The 26,260-nt window shown below is 42.4% G+C and overlaps 2 protein-coding genes across 3 annotated transcripts in view; one reads left to right on the top strand and one right to left on the bottom strand.

The window, feature by feature from the left end:
* Nucleotides 1-19,960, top strand: part of WIPI1 (WD repeat domain, phosphoinositide interacting 1) — a 58,201-nt gene extending 38,241 nt beyond the window's left edge. For both annotated transcript variants that reach the window (XM_056852909.1, XM_056852918.1), the window contains exons 5-13: nucleotides 558-655; nucleotides 2,239-2,331; nucleotides 4,170-4,240; nucleotides 6,233-6,340; nucleotides 7,472-7,636; nucleotides 9,440-9,547; nucleotides 10,111-10,232; nucleotides 15,437-15,537; nucleotides 19,562-19,960. In XM_056852909.1, coding sequence (XP_056708887.1) covers nucleotides 558-655; nucleotides 2,239-2,331; nucleotides 4,170-4,240; nucleotides 6,233-6,340; nucleotides 7,472-7,636; nucleotides 9,440-9,547; nucleotides 10,111-10,232; nucleotides 15,437-15,537; nucleotides 19,562-19,609 — 914 coding nt within the window. In that variant the 3' untranslated portion in view covers nucleotides 19,610-19,960. The remainder of the gene's footprint in view (nucleotides 1-557; nucleotides 656-2,238; nucleotides 2,332-4,169; nucleotides 4,241-6,232; nucleotides 6,341-7,471; nucleotides 7,637-9,439; nucleotides 9,548-10,110; nucleotides 10,233-15,436; nucleotides 15,538-19,561) is intronic.
* Nucleotides 19,961-21,452: 1,492 nt separating this feature from the next.
* Nucleotides 21,453-26,260, bottom strand: part of ARSG (arylsulfatase G) — a 63,478-nt gene continuing 58,670 nt past the window's right edge. The window contains exons 10-11 of the mRNA XM_056848777.1: nucleotides 24,553-24,643; nucleotides 21,453-21,727 (exon numbers count right to left, since the gene is read on the bottom strand). Of these exons, the coding sequence (XP_056704755.1) occupies nucleotides 21,453-21,727; nucleotides 24,553-24,643 (366 nt within the window). The remainder of the gene's footprint in view (nucleotides 21,728-24,552; nucleotides 24,644-26,260) is intronic.

The raw sequence follows: 26,260 nt of genomic DNA on the forward strand, positions 1-26,260 counted from the left end.
CAGTGATGGTAATGCAGTGCTTACCACAGGGTTGGCATTGTGATTAACGCCAAGCAAAAAGCCTTTTAAAGTGCTACTGTGTAGTTTTTGGTTGTCAATTTCCATCTATCGAGTTACCTGTTAAGGTGCAAAAGCTCTCCCTGTACCACATAGCCAAATGAGCTCATTATGTTCTCAGATGCGTTTTGCTTTGCACATTGTGCATCAGACCGTGAATCCTGCCTTGTCAGCAGCTTCAGGAGGCATCCCTCTCTTGCAGTCTTCAAAACAGAGAAGTCTAATTGTTTTGAAAGCAGACATTATGATGCAATGGGTGGATTTGCATGATAAAAAAATGCTACAGTAAGGACAAATCCTCTTCATGTGCATTCTAAGAAAAGAATTAAAGCAACCAGATGGAGCCTTTAGATGTCACCAGAGGCAGAGAGATTTCTTCCTGCTAGTCACCTAGCCTGAGACTGATAGGAACTGGCAGCGTGGAGCACGTTGAACATCTTTCCCCACAGATGCCACTGCCTTAAAGCTATGTCTGATAATGTCTTTCTCCTTTTTGCTAGGTTTATGTGCACTTTCTATCAACCATTCCAATTCCTACTTGGCATACCCCGGTAGTACTACTGCTGGCGAGATTGCACTGTATGATGGAAACAATTTGGTAGGTACAAAAGGGACCTGTGAACCCTTAGATCAGTTTATTTCAACAGTGAAGTCAACTTGAAATTGACTTCATTTTAGCCAGCCTTCAGCACATTTTGACTCCTGTTCTAATTGGGAGAGGAGCTACAGGGAGGTAGCAGCGGACTTACAGACTTCTTTATGAAAGAGGAATGTCATATCTATGTCACTTTTTGCTATGTGAATGTTAGTGGAATATGGCTTTTGCCAACACTTCCAGCATGCTATAGTCTGCTTTTAGACTGAGAACTACGCAAGACTCAAGCTGCTCAATGTTTTTATCTTCTGGCTGGGGTATTTTTTATGTGTGTTATGTTTTTATCATGTTTTATTTTGTAAGCCACCTTGGGCAGGTTCCTTGGATAGGTGGCATAGAAATTTTCTGAACAAATAAAGCAGAGGAGAAACTGGCCACTTAAGGCTGCATCATAAGTTCTCCTGTTTTTATTTTTGGGCCAAGAGTAATTGCAGGGGTGGGGTGTAGGACTATAGCTTGAAAATCTGGATTGTGGCAGTGGTAATCTTGTTAAACTTGTTCTAGTTGCTGTTGTTTCCTATATGTGCTGCCACTTTAGTGCTGTTTTCCCCTTGGGATTACTACCTCCCCTTCCTGGGAACAGATATTTCCATGATTTCAGCTAATTAAATATTACAATGTGAATGGAATGATAATACAATTCTACATTAGATTCGGTTATGCAAAAGCATTGCTAATGGCAATCAAAGCCAATTATGGACCATGCTTCCTGAATTAATGAACATTTTTTTAGCCTGTTGCAACAATCACTGAAAATCTCTTCTGGAGGGGAAAGCACTTTTTACTAGTGCCAAAAACATTTATGAAACACTACCTTTCCTTTTGGCTGTGCCCCTACTTCACATAACATTATCACCTTTGTGGATTTAAAGGGGGAAATCCATTCCTGCACATAAAGAGCATGTGAATAACTTCTGTCTCCTGGAGAAATATCTATTTGCTAAAGGACCATGGCTAAGTTGTAGAGCATCTGCTTAACATACAGAAAGTCCCAGGTTCAAATCCTGGCATCTCCAGTTAAAAGAATGAGGTAGTAGGTGGTGAGAAAGACTATCATCAGGCCTTGGGGAGCTACTGCCAGTCAGAGTAGACTTTGGAAGTCTAGTGGTCTGACTCTGTATAACAAAAGCTTCATGTGTTCATATGAATACATACTGCCATGAGTAGAACAATACTTTGTATTGGTTTAGCTCAAGAAAGTCACCTGCCAGACTTGAAGTAACAAGGTTCATTCCGAAAACAACAGGGGCTAATGTCTCTGGTTTTCTGTGAAATACTGTATTTGAGAGAGCTTAGTTCTGATGAAGCTTAGATGTCACCATAGAGGAAGAAGGGGGATGGAAGGGAATTGATAATGTGGAATGTTTCCTGATTGTAAGAATAAGTAGAAGCTGGTTGCCAAGACTAGTGCAGTTGCTTATAAAATAGTCCTAATTAGTTAACACATTTTCTGTCTCTTCCCATCTTTTTATGGGTTCAGATAATTTAAATAGGAACTCAGACTGTCTTTACTTTTCCACATGTAGAAAGATGTCTGCTTCATTCCTGCGCATGACAGTCCCCTTGCTGCCCTGGCTTTCAATTCCACGGGATCAAAACTAGCAAGTGCTTCTGAAAAAGTGAGTGCACAGAACAGCAGTCACTTCAAACAACTCTGCAGTTTTTGTGTTATTTGGGGAGAGTGAGGTTTCAGAGGATGCTCGAAAGACAAGGGAACTTATAGCTCTTTCTGTTTAAAGTTTATTAGCCTGCAGATGTGGAATAAGGAGAGCCAGCACCTTCAGTTGGGTAATAAAAAGGGCCACATTTATTTAATTATTTATTTGCATTGATCAAGGGGGATCCACAGAGCCTACAAGTCAAACCCCATTCCAAATGCATTTGCAGTGCAGGCAATTGGTGGGATGCAGAAGAGTCAGGCTGGCTAAATCCACTTTGACTAGTTTGGATGTTATAAGCCATTCCGATGTTGGCATACTTATAAAAACATTTATGAAAATGGCTACCTAACAGACCCATTAATATGAAATATGAGAAATAATGTAAGGGGGAGGGCTTGTTGAGAAACCGGAGTAGGGAAAAATAAGGGTGTGCAAATGACTGCTTTTTTTGTTTGTTTGTTTCAACAATTTCACTCTTTTTTGTTTCACTTGTTTGTTTGCATTTCCAGCTGTAACTTCTTGTCTTCCATTCAGTGTGGTTGAAATTTTCAGGGATTTTACCTATCATCCATGGAATCCTTCCTGCCAAATTTCAGGCAAAAGGGGCTTAGTTTAATGGGCAATTAAATTCAACGTGCATACCAGAAATAAAAGGTTGATATTTTCTGATTCCCTATTCCTCTATCTGACCACGCAGTTTCACTTTGGTGGCTGACTGAATGCTTCCTGTTTATAGGAGAATTCATTAGGAGGCACTACATGCTATGGTAATTGGATAGTTTCCTAGATGCTATAATATCACGTCATCTTTTTTTTTTTAAAGGTTAACAAGCCTTTATTTAATTTCCAAGAAAACAGGGATCCTTTCCCCTATCTTTCTGAAATGTGGCACGGGTGACCCTTTGGGTTAGGGATAACATCCTGGACAGCGTAATCCCAGTTGGATGGGAAGCAAAGATGCTATGGTTGGAAATGTGTTTCCCATTGAAGCCAACAAAAATAAATGAGGTTCTTTCATTTATTTTATAACCAATTAAAATGAATGAGAAGGGGTTTGGTTCATTTTGTCATTCATTTTGAAACCACATCCCTATTGAAAAGCTCATTCTTAGGAGATAGCTGGCTTTCTACCTCTTGCTAAACATGGCACAAGAAACTATCTGTGTAACACACAATCTGATCCTGTGCATACTTATGAGTCTAGTGGGGGTTACATTGAAGTGACTGTGTATAGGATTGCAGCCTGTGGGACTTAGGAAAAAATCCGTTGGACACAACTGGACTTCACTGCAGAATAAAAATTCACAGGAATAGGTGCATGGTTGCATTTCTGTTCATGCTTACCTGGAAGTTACTTTCCATTGCAATCAGTAGCACTTGCTTCTGAGCAAACAATTTAGGCTTGAGTGGCAAGGTTCCAACCTAAGCAGACTTCTAGATGAATCCTAAGTGTGTTTACTTGAAACCAAGTCTTGCTGAATTCAGTAGAGCTCTTCTTCTAGTAAATAGACTAAGGATTGCAAACTTAGCTTGAAGTAAGTTGTATTGAAATAAATGGAACTTGTTTCTGCATATTCCGTATAGGACAGAGTGTTTTCGTCTGGTGGTGGGAGATCTTTATTCTGTTGTGCCACAACATTTGGAGGGGGTGTCATGTATATGTTCATGCTGGTCTGTTTAAGCTAAGCTACTAAGTTCTAAACTCTTCCTTGAAAGCATTACGGTGACCTGCTGCTGTTGGCTCACTTGATTTGTGTGCTGTGTAACTTTTTGTGCCTTTACACATTTTCTTTCAGGGAACTGTCATTCGTGTGTTTTCCATCCCTGAAGGAGAAAAACTCTATGAATTCAGGAGAGGGATGAAGAGGTCAGTTTGTTGTTCTCTTCCAGTTGCAAGGATGACCCGGAGATGATGGGTTTGGATCCCCTTCAAAATGGATTCCAGGCTACAGGCCCTTGACATGTGGTGGCTAAAAATGACAGGGATGAAAGGGGTAGTGGGAAATCTTCCCTCTGCCAAGCTTAGGGTCTCTGATCCAGAAATCCAGCTTGAGTAACGCTGCCCATTAGCAGAGTTTATATTGTTTGCATATGAGTTACAAGCACACCTCATTTTATTGCGCTTCGCTTTATCGTGCTTCGCAGATATTGCGTTTTCGAGCAAGTCTATTGGCACGCATTTTTCCAACAGCATGTGCTCACTTTGTGTTTCTGTCACATTTTGGTAGTTCTCATAATATTTCAAACTTTTTCATTATTATTACAGTACATTTTTTTAGACATAATGCTATTGCACACTTAATAGACTACAGTATATTGTAAACATAACTTTATATTCACTGGGAAACCAAAAAAATTAAGTGACTCACTTTATTGTTGTAGTCTGGGACCAAACCCACAATATCTCCGAGGTATGCTTGTATTGCTAGCATGCGTGTTAATGAGTGTTGGTGCAAGCTACCTCTGCTGCACTGTGTTCATTTTGGGCAGATTTCCCCCCTGTATTCCTTTTTATTATGGAAGTGCCGAAGTCAGAGCACATCCAATGAGACATACCCATGGAGGCCCAAATACTGGGAGGGTATAGAAGGTGGATGAATTACTCTAGGGCACTACTCACTGGTGCATTCTCACAAGTCACACTGATGTTGGAAAGTTTGTGAAAATGTAACATGCAAGCCAAAATAGATGCATTTGTCTCTGAGACAAAGCCCAGCAGTTCTAAAGAAACCTCTGAATCCTTTCCATGTACAGTTAGCTGCTCTGAGCCCCATTTCAGTGGGGGATCACTACACAAAGGCAAGCAATGGTAAACCACCTCTGAATGTCTCTTGCCTTGAAAACCTTAAGTTGTTTGTGACTTGATGGCAAAAAAAAAGGATTGAAAAGTGATCTTTAAGCATTCAGAAATGGAGGCATAGATGACTGTAAGAACTTGTTGCTGCCCACAGAGAGAGCATGAGCTAGATGACAACAGTGCGCAAGGCACTGTTCAGGACAAACATTGGCACAGACGATGGGCTTGGCTTGGAAAAAGCTTTCTTTTGGCCTCCTGGAAATCTTCTAAGCATTGGTTGGCATGTGGATCCCTCCTATTAGTGCTTATCATGACTTGGATCTCAGCTAAAATTTCCATGGATGGGAGGGTTCTGGGATTGTGACTTCCATACTTTCATTACAGCCCCAAATGCCCTCTGAATTAGAGAAATGAACACCGCACAATAGTAATCCTTGATAGTTATACAGAGATTTTTCTGAGTACTCAAAACACCACTTTTGCATTATCTTAGCATACAGCATAGAATAATAGAATCATAGAGTTGGAAGGTACCACCAGGGTCATCTAGTGGGATGCAGGATGCACAATGCAGGAAATTCCGAACTACCTCCCCCCACACCCCAAGTGACCCATACTTCATGCCCAGAAGATGGCCAAGGTGCCTTCCCTCTCATGATTTGTCTAAGGTCATATAATCAGCATTGCTGACAGATGGCCATCTAGCCATCTCTGGAGGTAGGCCTGTATGACTAACCCCATATAGCAAATGGGAGGGGGTCATGGCTGAGAATAGTGACTTATGCCACAAAGTTCAAACATGAGGTGGAATTTTGAACATGACCGTTCACTCTCTCCACCACTATACCACACTGGCTCTACATAGCACTTGCCCCTGTACATTAGATTGCAAAACCTGGTGTGCCCAATAGAGTGAACAGCTCTGATTTTTACAGTAGTTAACCACTCTCTCACCCAGACCTCTCAGATCTGCCTGTTTTGAACAGAGCCTAGTACAAACTGGCCTTGTTAGTTTTGTTGCCATAACTGGTTGCCATAACCATGTATTTTCTTGGCCTTTAGGTATGTGAATATCAGCTCTCTAGTGTTTAGCATGGATTCACAATTCTTGTGTGCATCGAGCAACACTGAGACAGTGCACATCTTCAAGCTGGAACATCTCACAGACAGGTGGGTGAAACACAGCTGAGTATGGTATGAAAAGGTTCACCAGCCACTATAGGCCTAGTCCTTGTAATTCCAGCAAACAAATGCTTGTTCCTGTTGTGAAAATCTGCCATTCTTTCCACCTTTTCTGGTGTGTATTCCTAAAGACATTTTGGACTTGTTTCAGCTTCCTCAAGCACAGCTACTATCCTTTACTAGTGTTTGTGACTCTGGCTACAACCAACCAGATGTCAGAGTTGCTGTAGGAAATAGGAGAAGAGAAGTGCCTCAGCTCTGACCCAGCTCTGACAATATTTGATTCTACTCTGTTTCCACTTTTGTGTTCCAGTCACTTATGATTATCAGCACATCTTGCTTAGCTGTGTGATCAATAACATTTGCATAAAAGCTTTGAATTTCTTCCTCTTCAGCATCTGTAGTTGGGGCATAAACTTGAATGGTGCTTATGTTGATAGGCTTTCCATGAAATCTGATTTATATTATTTAGTCAGACTTTGCATTATAGCCCCTGATTGCTTATACTACATCTCACCTCACTATTAGAGCAACTCCATTTCTTCTATATTTGTCTAACCTGAGTAAAATAATTTTCTGACTGAAAATGTCCTAATCCAGTCCTCTTTAGTTCACTCACACTCAGAATTGCAATGTTTAAACCCCCCTTCTGACTATATATTACTCTTCCTACACACTTGACACTGAGAGACACTGTCCTTCAGTGTTACTCCTCTGAAGATGCCTGCCACAGCTGCGGGCGAAACGTCAGGAAAGAAAATACCAAGACCACGGTTACACAGCCCGGATAACCTACAAGAACCTTATGATATTGCTCTCAGCTTTGCTGACACACACAAACCCCCTCACCGTGTTAAGGCATGCGTCCAAGAGGAGTGTGTGCATGGTGCTTTACATAAATAGAGAAGACATATTCCTTCTCCAAAATTTTACAGTGGGAGGCACCAGAGGGAAATGAGGGATGAGAAAAATGGCTAACGGTATGGATGTGTGCAAATGAAGCAGCATGTATTTCAGCTTCATTTCAGTTGGGGATGGGTTTTTTGTTGCTGTTGTAGGGATGCTCCCTGCTGTAGATCTCAGATGGATTCTTGGTGACTGATACTTTGTCATTCATAGCCGGCCAGAGGAACCCCCATCCTGGAGTGGCTACATGGGCAAGATGTTCATGGCTGCCACAAACTACCTCCCTTCTCAAGTGTCAGGCATGATGAGCCAGGACCGGGCCTTTGCCACAGTGCGCTTGAACTTCTCTGGTCAAAGGAACATCTGTGTTCTCTCCACGTACGTAAGCTCTGGCTATAGCAATTGATCAGCAGCTTCTACTTACACAGAGGTCTCTTTAAGCAGCGTAGAAGAGAACCTATTTATTGTTGCATCAAATATATCCTGGAAAGCTTGCTGGGTTGTGTCTGGGCTAGGTGGGAAGAGTGTTGTGCTCTGGATCTCCTTTCCTATATCTCCTGCATGTTCACTTCCTCCATATTCCTGGAAGCTACTAAAAGCCTGTCTGTACAGGATAATGATCAAAACGGATTATAGAAGCTATTCTAGTCTGCAGCTGCTCTGATTCATGCCCTGCTGTAGATTTGCAATGCAATTCCAAGAGATTTGGTCTGAGGGAGAAGTGGTCTCAGCATAGGAGATGAAGTATCCGAAGTTGGAGGGGAAAAATAATAAACTTGCAGTACTGTCTCATTAGGCCTTTGCTGTCTACCAGGAAGTAAGCTCAGGATTCTCTTAGCACAGGGGTGGGGAACCTTTTTTCCTCCAAGGGCCATTTGGATATTGATAACATCATTCGCGGGCCATACAAAATTATCAACTTAAAAATTAGCCGACCAAGCCCCAAGCAGGCAGCTGCCCCAGATGACCCCCACCCCAGCACGGGCAAGCAGGCAGGAATCCAACCGGTGGCACACTCGCCCACCTGGTGGCACAGGATGGTCTGTTGCACCAGCCGGGCGTAGCCATCCAGCCACACGCCAGAGTTGCTCCTGCTCCGCATGGTCGGGGCCGGATTCTACAGCCGGTTCCTACTACCTCCGCCTGCAGGGATGAAATGAGGACACACTGGCTAAGAACTCGCCCCCCCCTTGTGCATTCTGGCCCTGCCCCCTTTAACCCCTCCATTGTCGCCACTTCTGCCCCCAGCCCTCTTGTAGTACAGAGGGAATACGTTTCTCTACAGCCCAGGTGGGAATGGGTTAACGCAGTTTCTTGGGCGGTCCTAGCAGCTCCATAGCTGCAAGGGGGGAAAAAAGGTTCCTTTTCTCAGCAAAACAAACTCACATCCACCTTGAATAGAGGCTATTCCTGTCCGCGGGAGGGGGTGGATCGCTAGTCTTAGATCCTTCTGAGCTAGAGATCTGCCAGGACCCAAGAAGGGCCATACCAAATGATTTTGCGGGCCTTAAATGGCCCCCAGGCCTGACGTTCCCCACCCCTGTTTTAGCAGAAGGCCAGCAGATGCGGACAGTGGTTTGCATCCTGTGGAACATTTTTGTGGAGAGCAGGGATTTTCATCAACAGAGTAGACCATCCTCACCCCCCCTTACTCTGCAGCTCAAAATGCCCCCCCTCCAGTGCTGCTCTGGGGGGATGGTATCAGCAGAAACAACACGAGGTCTGCAGCAAGAAGGGGGGACATCAGCAAAAATCACCACCTCCTTTAATTCATGGCGGTCCTCCATTAGTCCCAACCTTGTGTCCACAGTTGTTCCTATAGCAACATCATTGTTGCTGCTGCTCCCAGTGGCTGCATTTGAGATGGTCTAGTCTAGTGGAGTTTCTGCACTAATGTGATGGGTAGGACAAGTCCTGTGAACCTCAGCCAATATTTCTGCATCGTTTCCCTTCATTGTGATGTGTCCTCTCACTCTTTGTACTTCCAGTTGTCAGTGAGACAAACACTGTGATTACACAGGTACAGAATCTGCTCATTCAGGAACCAGTAAAATGCAATGTTAAAAACATTCCGGTGTCCTGGCTTTAAAAAACAGGAGTAATGGCAGCATAGGACCAGTGAATGACTGACATGGCCCATCAAGGATCAATTTCAACCACCTCTTGTGTATTTCTTGGTAGGATCCAAAAGTTGCCACGACTTTTAGTTACAACGTCTGACGGACACCTTTACCTCTACAACTTGGACCCTCAAGATGGGGGGGAGTGCGTTTTAATCAAGACACACAGGTAATGATGTAGTTCTGCTGTTCTAGCAACATGCGGAACGGTGTGGAGGTCAATTTTGTGCACTTAAATGAGAAATCAACCAGCTATAGTGAAATATTGCAGCAGGTCTTTGGTAGTTCTTGTTAGGGAAATCATACTGCTTCTGTCATGTGGAAATTCCAGAACTGCCCTATCTTCTCACAGTTTGGTCCAAATCAGTCCTGTTTCATAATTCAGGATAGAAGTTTCCACTTAAACTATCAACGGTGTGACTGACTGAGGCCCAGTTCTCAATGTGGTAAACCTGTGTCTAGACTCCTTTTTTTCCTATTGGGAAGGGAAGTGTCAAGGTGGTCCCTTTTGGGGCTTCGGCTGGCAACATATGTCTGGGTCACTGCATGGTGGTTGCCTGTTGGCAAAAGAATGCATTGTACAGATCAGAGAGGCTTGGGAGCAGAGTACGCCCCACCCCAGCTATTAATCCAGTTTAATCTACCCATCATCTTGAAACATACAATAGCAGTTACTGGGTCGACTGGAGAAGCTGACTACTTTTAATTCCTTCCTTTCTGCTCGTACAATAGATTGCTGGGCTTGGAGAAGACAGAAGAGAACAAAGAAAATGATCTCCAGCCTCCAGTACCTCAGACGTATGCTGCAACAGTAGCCAGGCAAAGCTCCGGGCCTTCTCCTTCTATGATGCCAGGTGAGTGATGGCTTGGCATCAGTTGCCTGTCACTTTGAAAAGGAAAGAACATGGGCAGCTGATTGTAAGCCCAGCCAGAACTGTCCGCTGCTTATCGTCCCTGAATAATGGGGATTCTGGATATTGGCCCTGATAGCTTTATGAAACCTGTCCATTTTTCTTATCTGGTATCCTTTGAGATATCCTGTACTTAGTGTTGGTAGCAAAGGGGTTGTGGTATGAGTTGAACTTGGTGTTGCTCCAGGTTCAGATTTTTAAATAGTTGAAATAGCTAAGCGTACCTTGGCAAACCTGCCCTTCCTTCACAAGTACCAAAGCCAATGTCCATCCCCCATGTAGTAGTTTCCGAGAACAAAGTAGTAGACTAAGTATCAAGGCACTGTGCGCAGAATTCTGCTTCCATTAACCAATCAAGTTCTGACAGCATTGATATGTGTTTGGAATAGCACAGTCAGTGCAAAGGGAAATTATCCAGAGGGAGTAGCCGAACATGATATCTATTGGTTGTGATGCAGAGGGGCTGCAGTGCTCAGCAGCACTCTGACTCTACCGATGGCTGGAAAAAGCAGAAAGAACTATACAAGATTAGGCAGACTTGCATAATTGTACAGGCTGCAAAATCTACCTTTTCTTGGTGGAGAGATTTCTGTTAGCTTGGTGTGCGTGTGTGTGTGTGTTTTAAATAGTGCAAAGTACTCACAGTTCTAAGAATAGCCACAAAATAGAAGTACTATTGTGAAACTAATATATCTTGTGCATGCTGCTTATGAAGCCCATTCAGTCAATGCGATTACAGGAAGCACCCTAACCCTTATGTTCCTTGCAGTTTTATTAAAAGGAGGTCTGCCCGTGGAACTTTAGCTTTGATTGAGATGTGCATGGAAATCTATTTTCTCGGTAACATAGTAATCCTGTATGAGTTTTACATGCCCACAGGATTGTGGATGAGGAAAGGTTTAAGGGCCTAATTACTCTGTATAGAAACCTGGTAATAATCTACTTTTTAAATAGAAAAAAACCCAGTTTTATTTATTGAGTTTATATATTTTTCCCACTTTTCAGCCAAAGAGTGGCTCCCAAAGCCACTTGGAGGAATCAGTGAGCAATGCAAAGACTCCTTCGAGAAGGGGGCAGGTTTGAGTAGAGAAATGGTAGGGAAGTTGCTCAGTCTTTTCCTTATTCACTGTTTTTCCACTCAAAATCATGAACTCCCATAAGTGGATTTCTCTCAGAAAGGTTCAAAATTTGGGCTGACACATTTTGCACCCCCCCCCCCCCAGGGTTTGCAGGGGAGCAGTTTGAATGGGAAAATGGGCAGGAGGGTGAACGTTTAATCACCAATTTCTTCTTTAATAAAAACCATCCCCTCCCAAAGGTTTTTTTAAAAAACAGCTTTGGGAATCTGGTACACAGGATTGCACATAAAATGTGAATGGTCCCTAACATTATACAAGTAATAGGTTTTCGGTTTTAAAATGCAAGTTTCAAGCCCGTGTGACTATGGAGAAAAAGCTAGGGCCTGATGAGGTGCAAACAAGATGCAAATCCCCTGTTAAGTGCCCATTAGGGTTGCCAACTGCCAGGTAGCTAAGCAAAAATCAAGCACAGATACCTATAGACAAGCTGGGTAAAGATAATGGTATCAAGCTCAAAATAGTATGCAAAAGTGATGTATTATTTACAAGTGCAGATATTATACAAAAATACAAAGAATGTGTAGCATATAGCTACTCAAAGAAGGCAAATAAATTTCAAAGGTAAGTACAATGACTAGTGAAATACTTTCAAAGGTAAGTACAATGACTTGTTCATTTTTCTTTACAGAATGAAATAATGGAGCTTGCGAACGACGTAGGCACGCCTCTGCTGGAGCGTTTTCCGGATGCTTTGAACGCTTTCGCCATCCAAAGACGGTAGCCGGTAGCCTCAAAATGTTGCTCCTGTGATTGTCCAATAAATCAGTGTTGCTTAGATACCCTTGCATTATACCATTCTTAGTCAATAAAAACTACTTACAAAATTACCTTAAGAACAATAAGCTACAAAGCCAGTAATAACATGGATAATAAACATACCTTCACAAATTTCTTATTATTCACAATATTCATATAATCAAAGTCTTATTCTTCCATGCACCAGGATGGCTGCCAAAATAAAGCTGTGTGAGGCTTCTAAGGAAAATTATAAAAAGCAAGATAGATCTACCTCATTATTATCGAACTGTCATTAGCAAGGGAATTTAAAGTGGCACGTTGTGCTTTAGAAATATTAGGTGGTGATTTCCACATTTGTTTTTCTAGTTGCTCTATATCCCTATTTATCAGATATTGAAAAGTGCTAATCATATGGTTCGAGGTATTCGGAATGAAACAGGATTTGCGTCTAAGAGGGAGCCTATCTATAGATGAGATTGGGGAAATATTCTTAAAGTGATCGCGCAATTTGATATTTCTAGTCAGCTTTTAGATGCCCCTTTAATGGAACATTTTCTAGCCAATAAACACTCTGAAAATGACCTCAGATTCTTTGTAATCTGGATCTATAGAGGCAACCAATTCAATATAGATAATATCCAAAAGATCTTATTAAGACATGAAATGAAATTTATACATCTATTCAAATCGTATGCCCCTCATGGTCTTAATGATGAGGTAGATCTATCTTGCTTTTTATAATTTTCCTACCACCATTAAAACATAGTTCTTCCTATAGAGTTCTGTTGCTTTAAGAAGCTTGTGACACTCTGATCCTTAGCAATGAGTTCAGTTAACTTATAACTTGCAGCTGTGCTTAGAAGCCTCACACAGCTTTATTTTGGCAGCCATCCTGGTGCATGGAAGAATAAGACTTTGATTATACGAATATTGTGAATAATAAGAAATTTGTGAAGGTATGTTTATTATCCATGTTATTTCTGGCTTTGTAGCTTATTGTTCTTAAGGTAACTTTTGTAAGTAGTTTTTATTGACTAAGAATGGTATAATGCAAGGGTATCTAAGCAACACTGATTTATTGGACAATCACAGGAGCAACATTTTGAGGCTACCGGCTACCGTCTTTGGATGGCGAAAGCGTTCAAAGCATCCGGAAAACGCTCCAGCAGAGGCATGCCTATGTCGTTCGCAAGCTCCATTATTTCATTCTGTAAAGAAAAATGAACAAGTCATTGTACTTACCTTTGAAAGTATTTCACTAGTCATTGTACTTACCTTTGAAATTTATTTGCCTTCTTTGAGTAGCTATATGCTACACATTCTTTGTATTTTTGTATAATATCTGCACTTGTAAATAATACATCACTTTTGCATACTATTTTGAGCTTGATACCATTATCTTTACCCAACTGCCAGGTAGCGGCAGGAGATCTCCTGCTAATTCAACTGATCTCTAGCTGATAGAGATCAGATCACCTGGAGAAAAATGGCCTCTGGCAATTGAACTCTATGGCATTGAAGTCCCTCCCCTCCCCCAACCCCGCCCTCTTCAGGCTCCGTCCCCCAAATCTCCCGCCGGTTGCGAAGAGGGACCTGGCAACCCTAGTGCCCATGGTCCTTGCTCATTTAACCAGTCAGTCCACAAACTTGATTTTCCTTCCTTTGCTTCTGACTATTCAATTCATTCCTCGGTTTGTTTTGCATAATACAAGGAAGGAGCCATGTAATGAGGCTTAAGGCTTTTTGGAGGTTCTCATGAAGGGAGGACAGACTGAATGCTGGCACCCACGGGTGCATCATAAATAAATATAATTGCACCCTTTTCTATGCCCACTGCATTTTGCTAACCAGCCCTGAAATGCCAGAATCTCTCTTTGCCCTGCAAAGAAGTGTACATGGTTTCAATATCCAACACCAACTTATTCTGTAACTCTGGGACAGTTATACAGTTCCTACCTGACATGCCCTCTGCAAAACACTGGTCTGCTCTGTAGGTATGGCACGGTGTAATTCGTAAAAAAACCTCAACACTCAGATGACGCAGAGCGCTTGAAAAATAATAAGTTTTCTCCAAATATTTAGTATTAATATGTAGTTCAGTCCGCTGTTTCGGTCTGCCCACCCGCGCGTTATCTCCCAAGTTGTCTTTCTGTCTCCTAGCTAATTCCCCTCTCATGCCTCTCCTTTCCCTGGGCTCTGTCTACACTTTGCTTTCATTGTTTATTTCTAGTGCTTTTAATGCAAATTGGGTATGGAACCTGTTGAACATTAATGGCTGCTTTACACATGTAGCATGAATCTGAAACATCATCAGTGCCATGACATAGCTGCTGTCTGTGTTGCATCACTTCTTTTTTAATGATATTTTCTTACCAAAATGAGAAAAGGAGGTTCTAAAAGGTGTTTTAGAGGTGTTTGCTCAGAACTGTCGAATGGCTGGCAATGGTCAAAGGAGCAGTAACCATATTGGATTGGAAACAATATGGCACATAGGCCTTGGGGTGGTTTGAGGAACAGGGAGCAGTGTAGCACTAGAAAGTCAAGGGGTCATTCTCCATAGCCTCACTCATGGATCCTCATGTTCCTGTGCAGGACTGCCTCAAATGCTTGTTGCATGTGCTCTAGGTGGTGCTGTTTGGTTACTCATTCATTCATTCATTCATTCATACATTCATAACCTTATTTATTGGCATAGTAGCTAAACCATCAAGTACAAAAATAGGACATCCAATACAAAATACAAGGCAATTATAAAATGGCCATACTTTAGCCAGACCTATACAAATAATAACTACAAGCTGTTTGGTTACCTTGGGTTACGCTAGTGGATTGACAAGGACCTGGAAAACTTAAGTTCAAATCCCTGCACGCCTATCAAGCTTGAAGGTTATACATGGGCAAGTCACCATTTCCCGGCCTAACCTACCTGCCAGGCTTATGAAAGGGAGAAAGTGGGATAGCTCCAGCATATGCTATCTTGAACTCCTTGGAGGAAGAATAATGTCAGGTGTTCATGTCTAATGAATCAGACTTCACAGATCTCATACTTTATGGAAAGCCGGAGGCTTGTCATGTTAAAGCCAGTGGGTTGTGCCTTTCCCCGGTTCAGCATTTATTGGACTGGTGCACCTCACCTGTCCTTCCCCTTCTCCCATTTTGCCGAGCCCCGGACAAAGATGAGAGCATGACGGTTGTTGACTGGCACCTCCTGGTCTGTGCTTTTTGGGCTCTCCTGCATTTATCTATAGTGCTTTGGTAACTTTTTTGCAGGCTACTCAGAAGATGGAGGAGCCCTCCGAGGAGAGATTATACCAGAGCATGAATTCGCCACTGGGCCTGTGTGTCTGGACGATGAAAATGAATTTCCACCTGTGAGCATTAGGAGTACTTAAGACAGCAATGTGGGCCTCATGTTAAGAAGGAAGCATTAACCTCTTCTTCCAAAAGGAATATCCCTTCATCTCCTTTGTGACAACTAACCCTGTTACACTCTTAGAAATTGATAGATAATTCCTGGCATGATAGGGCTGGGCTTGGGGAGGAAGACTTCTTTTACATCCCCAAATTTATAATGGGTTTTTTAGTCTACTGTTCTTACGTGGGGCTGTTAGTGGACTCCTATCCAAGGGACTGACCAGGGACACATCTGCCCAGGGCCAGAAGTGCTTTAGCCTCAAGATGCCTCTAGACCCATTTGCTTGGGCCCCTGTTCAGATCCCACTGTTAATTAGCAGTGGCTGTCTGTTGAGAGTGTAAATCTGGATTTCTGCATTTGCAGTCAGGATGAGAGAAAAATATTTCAGATGTCAGCAAGAGGAACTTTTAAGTCAGTCCACCTGTCCCCGCTATATTTTCAGCTGCTTTCAGATTTTAGGTAATGCAGCTAAAACAACTATAACAAAACAAGTGAAACTGACCAACGGGGCTGGCTTGAAGTTTTTGCGGGTCTGGCCCATCCCCAAACTCCCTTCAGTCCCAGTGTGACCCTGCTCCTTTTCCACCCTGTCCGCATTTCCTTTTGTGGCCCAGTGCGGAGGAAGAAGGGAAAGCCCTGAGGAGGGGGACAGGAAGCATCACTTGAGGGAGAACGCCAGGGACAGGAGGCAGGGTCTTGCTAGGTTGTTGCTGAGAACCTGAAAACACCCATCCAGTGTCTGGTGTGGCGAGAGCGGGAAAGCCAACACCAGCCCTGCCAGGCGCCTGCCTTTGCTGATCTTTGCTGAACTGCCTGCCTTGTACTCACTGCTGCTTACTGTTGTGCTTTTCCCCCTTTTCTGTCAATGCTTGCCATGTGACCTGGGAGATGTGGCTGGGATAATGCTGTACTCTGCACTCTGTCACAGTGCTAGGGCATCTGTATGCCCTGCCATTCTTTGCCTCAAGGCTCCCTCCTAGCTTGTACTCTTTCAGTGTTGGGAAGAGTGCAGTTTGCTATTCTGCTGCTTACTTTGGGCAACTGCTGCAGTTCACCACAAATGCTCAGTGAAGTTGCAGATTGCATCTGATGAAGGACATGCCATCTATCACTGAATGGATAGGTTAAGAAAAACAAAACTTGGTGATTGCTGTGTTCCCCATTGATCAGGTCAATGCCAAGATTCCTCTTCTGCTGTGCAATTAAGGAGCTGTTTGTTTGTTCTACTGGTAATTCAGGCATCTTATCCATGCGTGGCTCTGAACACTTTGTTAAGGAGTATTCTAAAAAAGAAGAGTATTATATTTAAGTGTGCTGTGTTGCTGATTTGTCTGTTTTGCCTCTTGGCTTGATTTTTTATTTTTTTTGCTTTGCTTTAGTTGTGCCAATTTGTGATTTCAGAGCTTCTAGGATTCACCATTACCTACACAGATGTACTTCTCGAGCTGACTGAGGGCAAAAACGCATGGTCACTTAGCCCATTTCCAGCCCAGTTCCATCCCCGTTCCACCCAGGATCAAATGAACCCGCATTACCTGGAATGAGCAGGGACTAAACTATGTGCAAATGGATCCATGTAAACAGAAAATCCGGGCTCCTGCTGAGTAAGCCCTCCCCCCACACACACCCCAGCTCCTGGTGATTGGTCCTTTCGAATTGACTAATGGAGGCTTCCCACCCCCGCTTGTAATTTTAAAAGCATTTTAAGAACTAAAAAACGGAGCTACCTGAAAGAAGGGGGGGGGATCCAACCTCATTTTAAAAAAGACTTTCTTTTTCTCAGAAAAAGCTCCGAAGCAGCAGCAGGCAGGAAACAGTTGAATCCCTGCTGCTTCAAACACTGCTTCGAGATTGGCTGTGAGAGATGCCAATCATCTGTGTTTCCCCCTGTTTCTCCCAGAAGAGGAATGGGAAAGGGCAGGTTCATTTCGATACAGGGCTGAAAGAAGAGTAAATAAGGTATTGCCCGTTTGCGAAGATTTGATCCTGGGTGAAACTGGGAGGGAACTGGGCTAAGTGACCATGCGTTTTCGCCCTGGGATGGTATTGCACTTAAGGTTTTGTTTCATTTTACCTTTGGCCGCCTTAATAGAAAAAGGGTGTGTTAATTGGTATTTATCATAGTTATTTAGCTGTTTGACCTCTCTGTCTTGCATACATACACCTACTTTTTTGGAGATGTTACTTTATTCTTCCTTCTCAGTATTCTGTAAAACCCTTAGTCTGTTAATAAAGCACCTTTTCTTAGGAAAATGGTCTTCTCAAGCGTATTGTAACAAGCATTTATTTCTTGTAAGTAACTGAATTAATGGACATTAAAATAGCTTGTTTCTCAGTAAGAGTGCCATCCCAATCCTGATCCGTTCTACATTTCTACGACCTCCTACCCCATGTCCAGTTTTATTTCATCTTTGGAGTGTTTTATAGATGGTAATTTTCCTAAACAAATGTGTTTACACCATGTGAGAGGCTCAAACATGACAGACTTCTGAACTCTGATCTGATTTGGAAATAGCCTGAACAAAATGAATCAGTTGCCCAGGCATCTGACCGTATCTGCCAGTTCACCTTCTGATATCGAGAGACCTCCAAATCTTTGCACATCACCTTCTGGCATGCAGAAGGTCCCAGGTTCAGTCCCCAGTTAAAAGCTCTAGCATTATATGATGGGTTTGCAGCATGGAGCCCCTCCCTGATGAGGTTACTACTCTGGCTTCCTTTCCTGCCATATGACTGCAATGTCATCTGACTTCCTTTCTTGTGCTTGCAGCTTAGTGGGTACCATTCTGCCCCCTGGTAGTTCAAGGTGGCTCCTGGTCTGGAAAGACTGATGACCACTGGAGTAAACAATACTGAGATGGACCAATGGTCAGATTTAATGTAGGGTTGCTTTAAAAGTTCATAGTATACCCAGGGATGACAGGACTAATTGGATATGTAGTTCCCATATTTCTAGGGGTGCATAAAGCAAAATGGGTATGTATGGTTTCATCATGTGTAAAAGTGCATTTTTTTTCTTTCCATGGAACTGATACTTGTGAGATTCTGCCTAGTATTGCAGACATCACTGTGGAATTCAGCCTGTGCTTAGGGTCTACCACTACGGTGGATCTGTGTCAGCTACATAATTTCTATCTACAGCAGAACAAGTTCACATAGTTCCATTTCAGCACTGTAGTTCCAGTCATGAGAAAGAAAGGTCTAGCATAGACAGATCTTTATCTAAGGCTGGTATGATTAGTAATCCATCCTCTTGCTGATGCGAAGTTCAGATGTGTCCTTATTTTCATAGTGATCAACTAATGCTATTGACAGAACAAGAAGCCGTTGCAGCCAGATAAGTGGAATACTGTTAGGACAAAAAAGATGTTGCACGGTTGTGAGAGAATGCATTGACTGAATGTGTAATATTTTTTCCAAAAAACTCAACATGCACAGCTTTCATGGTATGACTGCAAGAATCCATGCAGACCTTTCCCTGTGTACTTCTTGTCAGTTTGGGGGCTGTCCACAATGTAAACACCAGCAGGATATTAATTTGTCTGCTCTATCCATTTTGTAATAGGTAGACTTTGGTAATAGCCTTACTATAATGTAATTGCTGCCAGTATGCGAATGTGGTTGCCTCGCTTCCTTCTGTGACTTACATAACTGATCCTTAAGGTGAACTAGCATATATATGTTTACAATCAAGACAAAGGTATGATTTGTGTTTAAACAGAAATATGCTCTCAGTCTGGGATAGATGCCAAATGGGCGATAGATCTACTTTGTTCCTGAGCCAGACAATTCCTGTACATTAAGGACAAAATCAAGGAATGACACACAGAAACTTACAGGCTTTGTGAAATCAAACCAGTTGCATGATTCCCCCTCCCCCCCCAATTTCCTCTGCATGCACACAAAGCCTGCTTACAGCACATCATGCCCAACAGCATATTACTGGGGAAAGTAAGGCCCTTTTGTTTTGATTTTGGTAGATAAACTTGTGCCGTGGAAGCCAGACGAGCAAAGGGAAGCGGTCATGAGGAGTGGCAAACAGCAGAGCACAGAGCGGCGGATGGGAGGTAGTTTGGAGAATTAAAACAAAACAAAAAGAGGAACATGGAAGAGCCCACAAGTGAGGGGGAGGCCAGAGCCCCTCCGATGCTGTTAACACAGTATGGTTTTTTTTGCTGAACTTTTCTGGCCCCTGGTGGGTGTGTTTTAAAGTGCTTCATAGGTATCAATGTACTGTATATGCACATTGCTCTATATATGAGAACCACAGTGTAAATTTCATCCTGATCGGAGTTGTATGTAACCTGAATTTTATACACATGCCTAGCCTTTTTCTAATTTATGTCATGTATAAATGTACTTATGAGAAGTCTACTGGTCTTTGTACAGTGTATGCATAATATTTTACCTTTCCAGAATATTTTTGCAGTGACCTACTAGGAAAACAAAGAGAACCCCAATTTATTATGTTGGTGCTCTGCTGGAATACCTATTAATAAAGTCATCCTGGCATCAGCAGTAGCTGTCTTTTGCCTACATTCTTCTTGTTTGCAGATGAGCCCTTAAAGCTGACAGGCTTGAGTGTTTTATTCATAGAATTGCTCTCTCTCTCTCTCTCTGTGAATGAAGTTCTTCTTCCTTCTACTTTACCAATCTAGTCCTTTTCCCATGCCAGAGCTGCTATTTTTAGAGAATCGGCACAGACTTTGTTCAGAGGTAAAGTGAGAGGTGCCTTTTTATTATTTGCTGAATAGCTTGTCAACTCGTAGGAAGAGAAACTTTTATAAGCATGATGGAAATAAACAGAAGGAAAAAAAACTACAACTGTAGCAAAACAACAACACCACCCTGTTAAAAACAGAAATATCTCCATTTTAAAAATGTCTGAGTTTACTCTATCCAATTTTTGTGACTGAAGCTGGTTGGGACCAGCTTCAACAATATCGAACTCTTTCCCTAAGACGCTTAAGCCAAAATTCAGTGTTATGACACATGCTCCTATCATGAAAACAACAACAAAAACCTGCTGCATCGCTATCTCCCTTCATCCACCTTCCATAATATAATATAACTTGCACGTCCGTCTAGCCCCAACAGCCAACGAAACATATAACTTTAGGACAGCAGCAAGCAGGACAACTCACACTAGACATTATGGAAGTTGCAGGGGAAATTAAATAAGCTTTCATCCTTTTAGGTGAACATGTATATCGCAGCATAGGGTAACATCAGTTACAGGTAAACAACCTGTTCTGATTCCTGCAAGAAAGAACAAAATGCTCAAAGGGTTAAACCCCTTCAAGTTTTTGTAGTTTGATGCTCCCATGCTGAAATATTTTGAAAGGAAATATCCAAATTTTAAAGACACAAATTAAAAACAACAACACGGGATCATGCCCCTACTGTGCACTAAGGCAGGGGTGGGGAACCATTTTTCTGCCAAGGGCCATTTGGATATTTATAACATCATTCGCTGGCCATACAAAATTATCAACTTAAAAATTAGCCTACTATATTTGGTCAAACATTTAGCCAAGAGGCATGGCCAGAGACGGCTCCAAGTGTCTGCCACACAGAGCGACTCACTTTTGAGCTCTGCTGTCCCTAGCTGGGCCCAAGAGATTCAGGCAGGGCAGCATCCTTCTGAGCTAGAGATCTGCCAGGACCCATGAAGGGCCAGATCAAATGATTTCGCGGGCCTTATACGGCCCCCGGGCCTGACGTTCCCCACCCCTGCACTAAGGTCACTCACTGTGCACTAAGTCACTGCAGAAATCTATTTGGATACCTTTAAAAAAAGAAGAAGCCAGTCCCAAATGCAACACTGTATCAGTCCAGCTGCTTTCTGCGTTTTCTGATGTCTGGCCTCCATTAAATTGATGGACAACGGCAGACCAAGTCCTGTGGGTTGCAGCATGGTATCACTGCTGGGTCGTGAGAGTAATCTGCTATAGAGACGTTGTCTGTCACAATATCTTGAAGAATACCCAGCAAACCCTGGTTTATCATGGGCAAGACTGTATGGTATTCAGCTGACTTGCTGTCCAAGGGTTCCTGTTCCTGAATATCATGTTGTAGGTTAAAAATGAGAGGTGGATAGTGATGTTCTTCCTGTCCAATGCTGCCATCACAGGCCTTTGCCCCACCTGGAAAAGAGACAAAACAAGATTCCAGAAGGACCTTGGTGCAGCGTATAAAGGAAGATGACATTCTGAATGCCTACAGAAAGCACAATCCAGCCAAAGTTAAGCATTTCCATTGTGTTGGTTTTTGAATGGGGGAATTGAACACCTACCTATGAGAACTCACAAATTGCAGCATCAGTGAAAATCAAGAGTAAGGCAAGCAGGTGGAAAAGCCCAAGCTCTTTTATGATCAATTATCATTAGTTTGTAAGAGGAGGAAGGTTGTATTGATGGGAAATGTTAACTATCCTGATATTTGCCAAGTCTTTTTGGCTTGCCTGGCAGACAATTTTATATTACAGAAGGTGGATGAGGAAATGAGTGGTTTGACTATCTTAGACCTCATTCTTACTAATAGGGAGGATCTTGCAGAGGGGTTAATGTAGTGGGAACCCTCCGTGTGAGTAATCACGTCATCTTAGATTTATGATTGTTAGGAAGGCGATTATGGTGAGAAGTCAGATGTGTACCCTGGATTTTACAAAAATTAACTTTAGGAGTCTGAGGGAAGCATTCAATGGTATTCCATGGAGCAGGGAAAGGGGTTCAGGAGGGGTGGGATTTTTAAAAAATGTGAGATACAGATGTCACAGTCGCAATTCACTCGTATGAGGAAGAACAGAAGTCATTGTAGGAAACTAGACAGGCTCATAGGGAGTTTTTAATTATCTGAGGTCAAAGAGGATTGTGTATAGGGAGTAATACTGAAAAAGAAAAACTACTTATGCCACAAATGTGTGTGTGTGTGTGTATTTAATGGTGCTTAAATTGCTAAAAAATTCAGTGGCGGCACTATTGTTTTCACAAAGAACAAATGATTCCAAAATTGTAAGGAAATACAAAGCATGGGCCGGAATAAAAGTGTTGCAAAAAATAGTCAAAGAATGTCAGATATACTATAAAGAAGACTCTGAACAGCTTCTTGAAGACGACAGATCTATACGCCAAGATGAGTAAAGGCAGATGTTGATGTACAGAATCTGAATATTAAAGCTCAGGATTGGGCTACTTCAATGGTTGCCGGGCAGCCCGTTCCTGAAGAGGGGGGTAGATCCCCGGCAGCCTGGAGCGGTGCTGCCACTCCGCCTCCTTAGAGGCTTTCCAGCCTCTAAGGAAAATCAAACAATTTAAAATAGTATGAAAAGGAAAATGCCCCCATTGAAAGCAATGGGGCTAAACTACCAAAAAAGGTGAGAGGGGGAGTTCCCAGGGCGAAAGGGGTTTGGAAGATGACTAACATCAGCTCCATGCTTGGAATGCCCTGGGAATGCCCCCACGCCAGCGCGGGCTTTCCCTTCCGGGAATTCCCTGCTGGTGTGGCTGTGCTGGCGGCAGGGGGCGGCGCAGCTCCCTGATGCCGGCGTTTTTGCCCCCAGCATGGCGTAGGTGCCACTTTATTCTGTGATAAGGTGGTATCTACATCGGCTCCTAAGGAGCTTCGCCCCCCCTTCAGGAATGCACGGTAAATCTTACAAACAGCAAATGAGGGGATGATAAAAGTCTGTCTTTGGAATGTGTCACTTCAAACTGGAGCTGACCCACATCTTACCTCATTCAAAAATTACAGTTTGCATAAAAGTGCCACAGGTTCAGGAAGGTTAGCAAAGTGCCACACAGGTTTGTGATTTGCTAGGGAAAGGAACAGAGATTCCAAGGGAAACACAACAGTAGCAGCACAAAAACAACCACAGAGACATACAGTGTGAACCCTGAAAATTTACAGTCCTGAAGAGGCATACAAGCAGGGGTTATACTATTGTAACTTGAGGGAGATAATTAAAATTTAAAGTCTCAAGACTTGCTGGTGAGAGGATAATCGTAGGATTTAGGGAATGAAGCAAGTGGTGCCTTTCTTTTGGTCCATCCCTCATGGAGAAAGGACAAATGAGAGAAATTTGGACAAAAAAAGAATCAGAACTGCAACTTTAATGAAATAATGTTGTTTGGGGGCAGGCTGGAGGGTGGGAAGGGAGGAAGAAGTAAGATGTATTTGCCAGTACGCCAAGATTAATGGAAGTCAACTACGGTTTGAACCAAGATTGTCAACTGGCCAGGAACTAAAATGATCCTTTAATAGGCAGAAATGAACAGCTGAAGTTTTTCCTGGCTTGCCGCTAAATAGCACCACCTGACCATTGCTGCAGATCAAACTGGTATTAAAAAGATAGCTAGAGGGACTAGTTTGAAAGTTGGCAAGCATCGTTTGAACAAACAAATGCAAATGTGTAAGCATGAGAAATATTCATCACAAAGCAGCCCAGAATGGGGGGGGGGGGTATTTCAGCCAGAGACTTTACCCTGATGCAAGAAGGGCCCCGTGGCTTCCGCTGCACTGGCCAGTGAACCCTTGACTATTTTGCCTGAGTGTGTGGAGGCCAACATTTCTGGCTGGCCCCATCCAATTTCATTTTTGCAAACTCCATTTTCACCAAGAGAAGTTGTACATTTGCATCATTGTGTCTCAGATGTAAAAAAAGGTTATTTTGAGGACAAAATTGAGAAAGAGAACAGAAGGAGTGGGCGTTTAAGAGAGTTTGCTCATCTCTAACCAAGAAATATCAGGGACTCTTCAGTGCCTAGATTTTTGGGGATGGGGAATTTGATAGGTGTTGAAAGATACATTTGAGGATCTGGCTGAGTTCTGACATTGGAAAAAGATGATGTTTTATTGACGTTTGTTAGTCTTAACTCTGTTTTGACCTTATATCAAAAAGGGAGCCAGAATGCTTTCACTAGGCTTTCTAGCAAATACAAACACCTAGCAAATACAAACAAACATTATATACCTGTGACATAAAATGCCTTGTACTGATTCAGTCGAAGAGCCTGTAGGTTTCCATATTTTCCAGCTGCTCCACTGTTGGGATGAAATAATGTCTAGAGAAAATAAGAATCCAAAAGATTAAGAATTTGGCCCTTCTACTCAGCATAGCAAAAGTAGTTAAAACATACTGACTCAAGTTAGATATTATGCTAAGCATGTGTTTGCTGCCCAAAAAGGTAGCTGTGCATCTAATGTCTCTTCTTCATGTGATAACATTTAGGATCAAATTACACATTACATTGGTGATCAATGATAGGATCTCCTAATGTGACACTCTTCTTCTGTTCTTCTTCCAAGGCAAACATTTGCACACTCTAATTGCTGTATAATCTGTATATGATTAAAAATTGATGGCTATGGATAGAGGCAGACAACAGGGTTTTTCCCCCCTTTTCTTTTCAAGAACTGAAAGTGATTTGAGGGAGGGATCGCTGCTTCCAGTGTGTTCACTCACCTCAATTTTGGCTCCGGCCAACATACTTTATAGATTTTGGTACTGTTAAAACATTAATCTGCAAAACTTGTTTGCCCAGGAGAAACAGTAAGAGCTATGAGAATTGTGTGTACACCCTTGCAAATGATATGGGTCTCAAATCTCTTTCCAGGCTTGTAAATACTATTTGCCTCCAACTAAAGTGTCACCATCCTGGCCATTGTGCAATCTTTGAAATGTGAGAAACCATTACATCTCAGGCAGCTGTGAGCGTGTTATCCTATAACAAATAATTGTAGATGAAACTACTTGACTAGTACTTTCCTTCCTTTTAGCTTACTCTTTCTTCTTACTGGAACTGGATTTCTGTTAAACTTATGTACATTTCAATGCCATGTTTAAAGAACTATTGAGATATTTATGCGTAAGTTGGCTAATTAAAATACCCTGCACTGTTTTATTGTGAAGGTATAACATAACAAGAGAACTATTTTGAATTTTGCTTTCTCTGAGAGTGTTGTGAATTATTTTGGGGACTTCTTAAGCAATTTCTAGTGTGTAGTGAGCCTCCTTTCTTACTCTTGTTATTATTTATAGTATGTTTAGCAATGTGTGAGTTATACACATTTAAAGGGGTCAAGAAAAATAGACAACTTTTTGCAGTGTTCAAAATAAATAAGTAGCAAGGGGGAAGGAAGTTTCATCTGAACTTCACAAGTTTTATCTGAACTTTATTCTACACGGCTGCCTCATTTGTCCTGAACAGCTTCCTCACCAATTGCACCCTAAGCAACACATGCATAGAGATAAAACTCCCACTTCCAAAGTGCCTAAAGACAACAGGAGTCCAGTGGCACCTTAAAGACTCCCATTTTTTTAGTATAAACTTTCCTGAGTCAGCACTCATTGCATTAGATGCACTGAAGTATATATGTGTTAGGTAGATGTTTTATGTTTTCAGCAGAAAGGTGGATGGGGAAGGGACTGATGTTATGAAGAAAGGCCAGTTTAAAACAAGATCCAATCAATTCACCCACAGCAGGTGAGGGGCCACCCCAGCAGTTGCTGCACTGCAAAGTAAGATTAACATAAAATCTAGTGCATGATAAACAGATATCACAGGAAACAACAGGATATGCAACACATTAGCACCTCTAGTGAGGAAGGAACTCTCTCTTCGAAGTTCCTTGCTTGTGTCTCTTGTCCAAGGCCATCCAAACAGGATATGAACTTGTAT

The sequence above is a fragment of the Euleptes europaea genome, chromosome 1 (assembly GCF_029931775.1).
Source record: "Euleptes europaea isolate rEulEur1 chromosome 1, rEulEur1.hap1, whole genome shotgun sequence".
NCBI lineage: Eukaryota > Metazoa > Chordata > Lepidosauria > Squamata > Sphaerodactylidae > Euleptes > Euleptes europaea.